General features: G+C 40.3%; 1 protein-coding gene across 2 annotated transcripts in view; it reads left to right on the top strand.

Moving 5' to 3' along the window:
• The window catches only part of GRM1 (glutamate metabotropic receptor 1), a 260224-nt gene that overhangs the window by 201627 nt on the left and 45880 nt on the right, over positions 1-12717 (top strand). For both annotated transcript variants that reach the window (XM_034765469.1, XM_034765470.1), the window contains exons 6-7: positions 4843-5011; positions 7044-7170. In XM_034765469.1, coding sequence (XP_034621360.1) covers positions 4843-5011; positions 7044-7170 — 296 coding nt within the window. The remainder of the gene's footprint in view (positions 1-4842; positions 5012-7043; positions 7171-12717) is intronic.

Below are 12717 nucleotides of genomic sequence, written 5' to 3'. Positions count from 1 at the left end.
TGTGTCCCTGGGGAAAAAATGAGATTTTAATATTTCCACAAATATGGGAACCATTCTCAGACTGCGTTGGAGTAATGTTTTAAAGTTTAATCATTTTATTTATTTATATAACAAGAGAAAACAAACAATATTTACTATTATGTTAGCAAATATACAGTGGTTGAATTTCCCAGCACATTATCAACTGAGCTCAAAGTAACATCTTAAGCTGTAAAACCCCCAACTTGCGAGCGGCCCACCCAAATCAAGTGAGCTGTCAGTGTATTTCTGGTCATTCAAGTAAAAGGATTTTCAGCTTTAGTTTGCAGTATTGTTGTGTAAATAAATAAATCAACCCCTACAAGACTGAAAAGAACAAGGTTCCTATCTTGAACACTAACATTTATACTATATTTTATTTACAAAATCCTTTAGCTCTTGATGCTTGTAAGCCATCATTGACTGTAACTGTAGATGGAGATGATCACATCATTAATAGTTAAGGTTGCCCAATGCTTTCTATTTTCTTATAACTCTGTCCAATTTTATCCACTTGTCTGAAATTTTCCTAGATATATTTTCTGCCTCAGACTGAATATATTTTTTAAATGGTTTAATGAAAAAGTTTGGGCTGTTTCTGACAATGAGCACAGAGAAAAACAGGTTCAACTATTCCTCTTCTCTGCATCCCACCGCCTCTGTCTTTGAAGAGCTCTCGTGCTTCCCTGCTTGGTGGCAAATGTTTGAGATCTATCTGACAGGATAGTGGGAGAGTCAGGGAATGCCTTTTGCTGTCTCCATGGAAAACCACCCAGACTTGGTCAAGATAAAAGCCTCACTTGGATTTGCTCAGTAGAGATTATTGGGGATTTACTGGTAAAATCTCTGAATATTTCATCTGCAGTTAGTATGTGCCATGAGCCTTCGAAATGGTAGTCAAAAGCTAGGGCTCTAGAATGGGAAACGGTAGAGGAGTGGCAAAAATGCAGCAGCCCCTCCCCCCTCCTCTCACACCATCTCCCCTTTGACTCAAGGAATGGTGTGCCGGATTGGGAGCCAGGAAAATAATGGGTTCTAGTCTTAGCATTTCTTAACACCTGACTTTGCAGCCTTAAGATTGTTTTAACGTAGCTTATTGCATGTAATATATTATAATGGGTATAATTAGTGCTGCCATATTTAAGGATGAGATCCAACTTCCTTAATTGCCCTCATTTTTCAATGGCTCACAGCTTTCTCAAACAAATTCCTTTTTGGCTGAAAATTTCTCTGCTTTGTCGCAGCTGGCGGAGATTTTTTTAAAACAAGTTTGCAACAAACATTGATACCACATGTGTGAGTGGAGGGAAACAACTCAACAATGCCCCAAACCTCATTTCCATGTATTCAGAGCAGAACTTTTGAAAAAAAAAAAAAAAAGAAAGAAAGAAGAGAAGAAGAAGAAATAAACTTCCTACCCAATTATCTGTTCACTCAGCTTGTCTGGTAGATCTCATTATGATTTAAAACTTCAAGCTCAGTCTTAAAGCTGCAAGCACTGCTAAAACTTTCCACATGTAAGATTTTGTAAGAGATTTCAGTTTGCATACTGTATACATTGCCAGCTGGCTAATAATGATATGAAGGAGGACACTTAGAAACATAAGCACAAGAGGGAAAGTTAAGATGAAACTTAAAAAAAAAAACACATTATGTGGCATAAACTAGCATTAATGCAACATCAGTCAAGACTTAGCAAATGCTGAGATAAGATTTAAAGGCAAACCACCTATATAGACTCAAAGTTCTGTGAAGGCAATGCTAGCCTTTAATAATCTTCTGTCCCCCTCCCACAGATTCACGTTCCAGTATGGAGTACATGATTATACATCTGTCTAATTCGAGGTCATAAAAGGAAACAAATAGGTTCTGCTCTCTAGCAGGAGATAACTACTAATGATCATTTATACTTCTCTATATCACATCTACATTATAATGGACCCTGAGGATACTGCTTCATGCAGTACTGCACAATTTATACACAAAGCTATCGAACAGCAGAATTCATTCCTTTTTCATATTCTCACTTTATAAGAACAGGGAAGTGGGGAGGAATTGCCTCCTGATTACCTTGAAATGGGTCCCTTTTCTAGACTCCTTTTTAATTAGCAACCAAAGCTCTCATCCTGCAGCAACACAGATGGGCCTCTGTACATTTACAGAGCTGTTCTGAAGTGAGTAGCACCCCGTACATGATCTGCCCACTATGACAGGCATTCCCAGGGTGAAACCTGGAACTGGGGTACTGCTGAGCCCTCTGTCTCACCAGCCTGGCTCCCACTCACACTGTGATACTGTGACGAGCTGCAGTCCCCTCCAGGTCCTGCACTCACACAAACATTCACAGGCAGGAACACCCCCAGCTAAGTTACACAAATGCTCTTGCCAGCCACTCATGAACCAACAATAGAGAGGCTCCAGCCAATTCCCCACTGCTCCCTAGCCTTGAACCCCTGAACTATACCATCCTGCCCTGGTCAAAAGCCTGACCAATGTAAGTTTATTATCCAGTCCACTACTTCTACAAAGGAAAGTGGATCTGCACCTGCTTTTGTTAACTGAGCTAAGATTTTCCAAGCACTTCACTCAAACCACACTGTTTTTAGGTAAAATATATAAAACAGATATATTAACTACAGCAAGACAGATTTTGAGTGATTATAAGTAATAAGTGTATAAATCAAAGTAGATTACCTAAGAAATATGGGAGCATCAGGGTGTTGCTTTGGGGGACAGAGTGTGTCACTCACATGGAGCTCCACTGAAGTCAGTGGAGCTCAGTATTGGCAAATGGGTCTGCCCACGCAAATGTAGTTGCAGGATTGGGTCCTACATAAGCACGGTTATAATGGATCCAGCTTCTCTGAAAAGTCTCTAGAAAAGACCATACACCCCCCCCCATGCAAAGCAAGAAGATAATGAGAGGCAGGCAGATAGAGGTTCAAGAGGTTCGTGCACATGGAACTGCAAAGGTATCTGAATTTTTTTAAATCAGCAAACAAGATTTTATTTATTTGAACCTCTGAGGGGAAAAGAAAAAGATTTGGGTGTGATGATCCCTTTACCCAGAACCAACCACCTATTCCAAACTGTTACTAAGGGCACAGACCCCTATGTGCCCTTCATTCCCCAGCCTATATACATTAGTAACACTTCAGAATAAAACATTCTCACCTCAATATAATTGTAAAGATTCAATCTGAGAGAACTGAAACAACCACACAGAAAACTAAGGCAGGGACTCTCAGCCTTAGAAAGCAGAACATATTTCTCAATTTACAGTCCAAATCACAATTTCCAGTTGCAGCCTTTTCTCACCCTCCCTCTCCGCCCCCCGCTTAGATCAAAACACTCCCCCGCCTGCCACCCACAATTATCTGCTTCCCCATCTCTCAAGAACCAGCCTGTCTGTCTATCCTCACTTGTGGTTCCTCCTCCTTGTGCTGCTCTCCTCTGTTCATTCCATCACTCCTGCTTATTTTCACCCATGAAATTACGGTGGTTAATCATCACTTTGCACAAACTACAGGCAGGGAGAGAAAGCAGGAGCAAAACAATTAGCAATAAAAGACCTTCACACATCGGTCCCAGCACACAGGGATGACAGGGTGTGATGATGGAGGGTGAAGACAGGTAGCTGAGTGTTTACAGAAGCTGCGTTATTCCTTTATATCAGCCTTGGTAAATTCTGTTCTACTTGCCTTGGGTGGGAAAGTAGATTTTTGGGTCTGGACTGATACATTTTCCTGACAATCTTGCAAGGCTGCCTTATGTTAATTGTTAAATCTGGCTTTTTTTGTTTGTTTTGTTTTGTTTTTATAATTTATGTCACTCTTGTTTGTTTAGTTTGAATATATTAATTGGATGATGATTCCAGAATGCATAACACCATAGTGCCCTGATGCAGGGCTAGATTGTGACTAGCCTTAATGTGGCCACACAAGGAAATTAGTGGGTATAAAGATTTCCCCTCCTTGCCTACCATTGCCCCTTTGTGTGGTCACATTAGGCCTATACAAATCTTAGCTCCAGGTGCTGGAGGAACACAAAGGGTACATGCTCCCCACCTGGTATCGGAGTTAGCAACTGAGGAGAAATGGGAAGTAGGCAGAGCCTGGACTCCTTCTCCCCCAGACATCCTGGAGGCTGGATGTCTGCAAGGGAGGTCAATTTGTTGCACCCTGAAAAAGGCTTTGGCAAAGGACTTTCCATCCAGAACAAGTAGAGATTGTCTTATGAGGAGCTGTATTCTCCGAGATACAGTTCCTTCTGGGACAGCACTGCACCTTACTGAGGGTTGTGCATAAAAGGCACAATCTAGCCCTTGGAGGATACCTACTAGTAAATAGTAGAAATTAGTGGTGCCAACTCTAGTGATTTTATCACAAGTCTCTCAATATTTGGTGGGAATTTTTAAAGCGCCAGCTTCTGGAGTCAAGTGATTACATGAGAATCGCAGCTTTCATTTTTATTAAATTATGTTTCTAACCCTCATTGTTGCAGAGAAAAGCTTGAAAATGTGACCCAAATGTAACCCTAAATGTTCTGAATCCAGAAGGCAAAGAAAAATAACCCCAAAATGTATTACTTTTATAAAACTCATTATTTTTAAGTCATCCTCATGATTTTGGGGGGTCTGGCTCAGATTTTTGACATCTTGGGGTTGGTGATACTGAATAATGAAGGAGTTGGTAGCTCCTCAAAGATTTTAGAGTTTTTGAAGCAGAAATCATGAATTAGCTGGTTTCCATGAAGCAGGAGAGTCAACAGATTTAATATTTGTGTCCCGGAGGCTCCACTGTTCTCTCTGCTTTCGCTTCCCAGGTATGACATCATGAATCTGCAGTACATAGAGCCCAACAGTTATGACTATGTACTCATTGGAACCTGGCATGAAGGGGTGTTGAATATTGATGATTTCAGGATTCAGATGAACAAAAGTGGAATGGTCCGGTCAGTGTGCAGTGAACCTTGTTTGAAGGGTCAAATTAAGGTACGTCTCAGGAGTTTTTTTCTATATTATGTATCCAGGAAGATCCATATTAATGAGAGAGGAATAACAGGCCTACATTTTTTTTCACCAGGCTTGAGCAAACAGATTGATGAAAACGTCTGGCTTGGAATTTCTTTGCTTATCAGTTATAAGTATATAAGAAGGCAAGACTATATAAAGACTCGTAGATCAACATTTACAAGAAGTCAAGGCCTATTTCTTATGCAAAAATGTACTAGCACATGTGCTTCTGTGTCTATACGTTCAAATCAAGTATAATAGAACCTCAGATTTACAAACACCTCGGGAATGGACATTGTTTGGAATTCTGAAATGTTCGTAACTCTGAACAAAATGTTATGGTGGTTCTTTCAAAAGTTTACAACTGAACATTGAATTAATACAGCTTTGAAACTTTACTATGCAGAAGAAAACTGCTGCTTAGTATCTTTTAGTAGTTTAAGTTAACAGTACTGTACTGTATTTGCTTTTTTATTCTTCCCTCGTCTCTGCTGCTGCCTGATTGTGTACTTCCGGTTCCAAATGAAATGTGTGGTTGACTGGTCAGTTTGTAACTCTGGTGTTCATAACTCTGAGGTTCTAGTGTACCCAATGTATGCAAATACTAGCTTGTGAGTGTACTTTGGAGGGTTTATACTTATTGAAAATTCTACAGTTATTTAGACAGTTCTAGTGCTATAGAAATAGAATCAAATTTCAACTTATGCCACTGCTGTAAAATGTAACAATAAGAACAATGTGATTATTTTTATCATTACCCAGTACTTACTATAACTGCAGTTCTCTTAGGGGGCTGATTTTTAAAGTGGTGTGCACTGCAGGAGTAAAATTTTTGTCCTGTCAACAGCACCTGAAAGAAAAAAAGATGTTTATCTCTTTGTACCCTATGCTTACCACCGGAGGTGTAGAAACACAAATGAAATCTCTATCTGTTTACCAAATAATAGCACTCATATCCAGCTACAGGTAATTTGCCACCTGGACATGGCAGGTGGCATAAAGACAAATTTAAGCAGTATCATAATAATGTGGGCACAGTTAGTTTACAAGGGCAAGATGCTCCCACGGAGGAAAACCACCCTCCCAAAACAGCTTCCCACTTCTAATTAAATTCAAAATGTGTAAATAAGTACACTTGCCTTCTCCCTTCCAACCTGCCCGATGTATCTAGATTAGCATTTTAGCAAATTTTAGCATAAAACATACAAAACATTTGGAGGGACAACGTCAACATTCATTGACCTCTAAAGATACTATCCATCCCTAAAGAAGGGTTTTAAGATTATACAGTGTGTGCATGTATATATGAATATATAAATGAATACACACACACACACAGCTTGATCCAGCTCCCACTGAAGTCAACTGGAGACTCTTTCTCTCCATAGATTGCAAAAAGAACTGAAGTTTCTGTACAAAACTCAATAAAAACCAACATTGTGCATTTTGCAGCTCTGCATATGGATGATAGGGAAGATCCTGGAGGACGGGTAAACTGAGTAAAAGTCTGCTGTAGAGTGCTTAGGCCAGCAATATCCACAACTCATTCTTTCCATTCCATTGTCCCCTGGATTGTATTTAATCTGCAACTGCATGTTTGCCCCCCGCCCTCACATTATATGCCCCAGGATCAGTTTGCAGATTCACCTATCCCTCAAATCAAACTTCTTTGGAAGTTTAATTTAAAATACAACACTTTCTGGGTGTGTGAATATTTTCTGATTCAAACTAAGGAAGGAAGCAGAAATTCAGATGCACCACAAGAGAAGCTGCTTTCGTATTTCTAATCTAGCAGAAGTGGCACTGGAAATGTCCTGAGGAAGCTTATTTTTGTGAGAGTTCAAGCACAGGTTTTAGGTCTCCAGCTTTTAATATCATCCACCCTTAGAAACTTCCCATAGCCAGTGCTCATACTGCATTGTTTTACAACATTATAGGTGGTGCTGGCCTGCTGTGGAGACTCGTGCCTTCTTAGAAAGGATCCTCTCTGAGGGTATTTTTTGTGTTGCAGGTTATAAGGAAAGGGGAAGTGAGCTGCTGCTGGATTTGCACCCCTTGCAAGGAAAATGAATTTGTGCAGGACGAGTTCACGTGCAAAGCCTGTGACCTGGGCTGGTGGCCTAATGCTGACCTGACAGGTAGGGAAATCTCCCTTGCATACACATTCTCACTTAACAGCATGCAGCAAGACAAGTGTGTGGTTGTGTATAAGGAGGCAGAGTGCCAGCATATTAAAAGGTCACTTTAAACACAAAGACCTGTAAAATGTAGATCGCTCTGTGGATGCACCCTTTAGCTCTACTCTGTACAGTGTGAGGAAGAAGGGCCAGGTGAGTATTAATGTATGCTCACAAATATTTACGGGGGGAAATGACACATTTTATCACTGTCACACACGTTCAGTTAATATGAACATTGATTACTGCCAACGGTATTAATTAATTAATTAATTACAGTACAATCACTGCTGTTTTTTTACCAGTGATATTGCAGGAGCCAAGTGCACCAGCTGATTTACTTGACATCTTGTCAGTTCATTCCAGCTTACAACATGGAGCATCCTATCAGGGATTTGTGGCTGTTTTGCAAAACTTCCATGTCTTTCCCCACATTTCCACATATCTCCAGGCACAGCAGATGCAGAGCACCATCCCACCCCAACCCTGCCTCCACGGGAGTCCTCAGCACACGGGAAATGTCAGGGAAGTTCTGGGGAGTGATGGTGTTGGGATAGGATGTGGCTAGAGCATGTCTCACCACGGCTACTCTACAGCTGAGTTACACGTTAGGGCAGTCCTCTGGGCTATTCTAATCTGTGCTGGTGGCTGAGTTAGCTCCCATCTGGTGGCTGGTGAGATGCAAGCACCTGTCCGAGACATCTATTCCTGGCTGGGCTCTGCAGTGGTGAATCAGGTCCACCAACTCTAAAATTTAGGGGTCAAGGTGGATAATCAGCTGAACATGAGCTTCCAGTGTGATGCAGTGGCCAAAAGAACTAATGCGATCCTGGGAGGCATAAATAGGGGAATCTCGAGCAGGAGTAGAGAGATTATTTTACCTTTGTTTTTGGCACTGCTGGAATACTGAGTCTGGTTCTGGTGCCCACAGTTGAAGGATGTTGATAAATTGGAGAAGGCTTAGAGAAGAGCCCCAAGAATGATTAAAGGATTAGAAAACATGCCTAATAGTGTTAGACTCTAGGAGCTCAATCTATTTAGCTTAACAAAGAGACAGTTAAGGGGTGACTTGATTACAGTCTATAAGTATCTACATCAGGAATAAATATTTAATAATGGGCTCTTCAGTCTACCAGAGAAAGATATAACCCAATCCAGTGGCTGGAAACTGAAGCTAGACAAATTCAGACTTGAAATAAGGCATAATTTTTTGAAAGGGAGGGTAACTAACTATTGAAATAATCTACCAAGGGTTCTTGTGGATTCTCCATCACTGGCCCTTTTTAAATCAAGATTGGATGTTTTTCTAAAAAATATGCTCTAGACAATATTGTGGGCAAGTTCTATGGCCTGTGTTATACAGGAGATCTGACAAGATGATCAAAATGGCCCCTTGTGACATTGAAATCTATGAATTTATGGGGGACCAGATTCATCAGGATACTCACACTGATTTAGCCACCCCCCCGCAACACAAAGCAGCTGTAACCCTGCCTAGCTGGCCAGTTAAACTGGATTTGCAATTGCTTTGGATTGCTGACACTTCACCGAGCAGCCAAAGTCTCTTAGTGCCCCTGCCCTTCTGCTGAATGTCTTCTCTTTGTGTATTGAACAACAGGATGGTATTTTTACAGGGTAAGAAAACACATTGATCACATAGTGAGGAAATAAAGTGGTATGTGCTGGAACATGGTCATATTCCTGGCCTTTAATAAAACTTTCTGGCAACAAGATGTCACCAGTGGTCTTCATGCATGGGCCAAAGTACTGTTTACCTGGTTGCTGAAAATACATTTCCAAGAGATGTTGCATTATGCAATATAATAAAGGCTTGGGGGTATTTTTTTTTTTTGTAGTGTGGGGAACTGATGATCTACCCAGCTAAAATAATTTTTGAAAATGGTAATGACCTAGAAAACTTGATCTACTTTTTTTTTCTAGTTTGTGCAGTGCAAAAACAGGAACTTCTCAGTAAAGAAGCAAAGCAAGGGCATTGTGAAGGATCAGTATGCAGTCAGGTGAAAGCCAGTGCTACCAGCTGCTCAAAATAGATCCTAAGGGAGAATCTCAAAATGACAACCAGTGCCAAAAAGGGTCTAAGAAAAGGTCTCCATTATCAGTGCTGCAAAAACCTCAGAGACTGTTGCAATCTACTGATGTTTTTTTCACTGCAGTGTAGCAGGTCATTTTGTGTTTTTTTGTTTGCTGTCTGTGGGGATTCCATCTCTACAAGAAGATTTGATTTTAAACCAACAGCACCCAAACTACAATGCAACCACCTAATGTTTTCTCAGAGAATACGTGGTACAAAAAATATAAACCAAAATGGCATCACTAGCAATTTCTACCTGTTCAGTGAGATGGTTTTTTTTTAAAAAACCTTACTGCTGTTTTCTTGAAATGCAATAAATAAGTGCAAACCTATTCAGAAAATCTGAAGAAATGTCAATCCATCCTAAATAAATTTGATTTACCTAAATTCTGGCATGTAGTGCTTATTTTAACCACTTAAGATTGAATGCTCTTTCCTTGCAAGCATTGCTCCCATCAAATGTGCTTTTTTAAATCTTGTTTTTTTTTCTGTTGTATTCACCATGTAAGCTAGGCACAGATATTATCATATTGCATTCAAGATTACTTTTTCCATTCCCTTTAAATCTTAGATGATACAAATATGTATGGTCCTTGGCTGCTTCCCTCACAGAAGGAGGTTCTTAAATCCTCCCTTTCTTTTTAAAATTCCCCAAATGTCTAGTATATTATTTCCTTAGACATATTTCTCAAGGTCCCTGTTATCCCACTTCAAAGGCTGAAAACTCTGGTGTTCAGCATTGGTTAATGACTTTTTTTTTTTTTAAACTGTCAAATGGTTTACAGAAAATCTCCTCACCTGCAGGTTTGCTCAGTAGAATAGGAGTCACAGGACAGGGAGAATTTCTCACCATGAACTATATAAACCATATTTTTTCTCTAATTAATTAAAATCAATATTTTGAGACCTCTTGCCAGGAACCTCCTTTTGACAAGTGATATCATTTATCGTATTAGAATTTATGGAAAGGGAACAAATGTCAGAGCTAGAAAGTCCAGTTTCTTCCAGCTTTAATTATGCAATAAAACAAGAAAGGACAAGTAGTTTTATGGGGCTATTACAATATTCATTGTAAAGGTTTTATGCCTTCAGTTGCCTGAGACATGTATTAATGATCTCAGGAAACACCTCTGGAGTGTATTGTTGGTCTTATAATATGAATATCATTAAAAAAAATCAATTAGCCTTCTGTCCTGAGAAATGGTTCATAGTTAAAGCATGGGGGGGGGGGAACTAAACAAAAACTAACCAACTGATTTTCATCACATATGGTAAATTAACTCTATAGCCTTTTGCTGTTCATTTCTATACTGGATTTTTTTTTTAAAGCTTGCAAACTTTCAGTTTACTGCATATCTTTTCTGTCTTTGTCTTGCTTTACATAGCTTCCCTATCCCCATGTCCCTCTCATTCAGTTGCCAGTCAAAGCACCTCCGGTAATGTGAGCAGTTCATGGTTGGGGATGGGTGTTGTGGAATGTACTCAACCCACACAGAGCATGTTGTGGTTCTCAGGGCTTGTCTGAACACAGAAATTGCACCAATGTTTCTAAACAGGTTTCTGTGTCTTACATAAAATAGACTTAAAGCTGTGTGTGTGTTTAAATGCTATGTTGAATCGGGGCCAAGGCATTGAATATGTTACCTAAGCTGGAGGAATGAGAATATGGCTTGGTGTTACTAAATCTAGATTACACATTACATATTAACTCTTCTAGTGCCCATAACTGTGCTGCAGTACTGGCACACCAATCAAGAAAGGAGCTTTGTTTAATATTAATCAAAATGCTCAGTTGCTTCTGACAGTTAATCTATTATAAAAGCGAAATGGTAGCTGATTCTACTTCTGTTTCTCAGTGCTGTTGTGGCTATTGGCAACGGGTTTCCAGGTCTAATTAAAATCTTTATTTTCAATTACATTTCACCCTGAATATGCGGTGAGAAGTGCTTCTCACCTCACCACATGAGCTCTGAGTAAATTTGCTTTTATTTTAAACCAGCTCCTCCAGCTGCAAAAATTAGCATTGCCATTGCTGCTGTTCTAGGCAGTGCAGATAGTGCCACCTGTGTTTAAGGCTGCCCAGTGCTTTCTACTATAAACCCCTCTTTTCATTTGCTTATCAATTTGCCAACCTTTAACTATTCAGGCTGAAATTGTCCATGCCACATGTCTGCCTCAGACTGAATTTTTTTGCTTTGGTCTGTATTTTTTGGAAAATTTCAGCAAATACGGTGCAGCTGTTTCTCAAAATGAGGTTAGGGAAAATACGTTGGTTTGGCCAGGTTAAAAAATGCTTACATCTGTTTCACTGAGACACCCCCCCCCCACACACACACACACACACAGTTTGGAGCAGGGACTTGAAATTTGGTAGCGGTGGCATCTGATACCTTTTCCCATCCACCTAAATTTGGTCACATTATGAGTCTCTGGAAATCTCAGTGTGCACATGTTCAGTAGAGACCTCTCTGAAGATTCCATCTGTACTGAACATGCTCCATCCCAGGGCTTCAGGGGTTGAGAAGGACTTTTCCCAACAACTGGTCCTCACAGCACCCAGGGGCCAGTGCAGTGCTAGACACCAAAACTGAGAGCAGCAAGGCTATCTCTCCTGTGCTGTCAATGCTACCTTTGCTGGTCCCCAAGCAGGGAGGAGGAGAAAGAGAAACAACTCAACTTGATTGTACAGCTGTGAGGAGTGGGAGCACAACTTGGATGAGAGGGTCAGGGTGCAAGTGGGGTTAGGATGAGGAGCCAGGTTGCATGGAGGGAGGTACTGGGATGTGAAGCTTGAGGGGAGGATTAGGGACTGGGACAAAGAGCCACTGGAGAGTAGGAGTGGGGAACTGGAACATGGACACAGATCTGAAGGAGGTGGGGGCAAGCAAAAGACCATTAAGAGGAATTGTGGTAGACAGGGAGGACTGGGACTGGAAAGAAGACAGCCTGGAGGGGCTAGGTTGTCAAAATGAAGGTTGCCTGCTGTAATTCTGGCACTTCCTGTCTTTTGAGTGTTTGACTTTGCAGTCTTAACATTTTTTAAATTTAGTTGTTGTTTTTAGTATGTAATTTAGACGGTGGTAGCACCTGGAGGCCAACTAGGTCAGTAAACACAAAGTTTCCTTTAACTTTGGCTTGTGAAAATCTTATCCAAAATAAGCCCCATTTCTTACAGCTACTTCTCTTTTACTAGGAATAGGTGATATCCTTCATGCCTATTTTCAAATACACACATACATTGTGGATTTGACTGTAATGTAATTGAATTCATGTTATAGTTAGAGGAGAATGTGTGAAGGAACATAAAGAGAAAAAAATATAATGAAAATATATAGAGAAAATGGAGCAAAGATCTGGAAAAGTATAAATAGACAAGCAATAAGACAAACATTTTAATGAAAATATGCATATATGTC

This window comes from Trachemys scripta, chromosome 3 (assembly GCF_013100865.1).
Source record: "Trachemys scripta elegans isolate TJP31775 chromosome 3, CAS_Tse_1.0, whole genome shotgun sequence".
Taxonomy (NCBI): domain Eukaryota; kingdom Metazoa; phylum Chordata; order Testudines; family Emydidae; genus Trachemys; species Trachemys scripta.
This window is presented reverse-complemented; position numbering and strand designations above follow the sequence as displayed.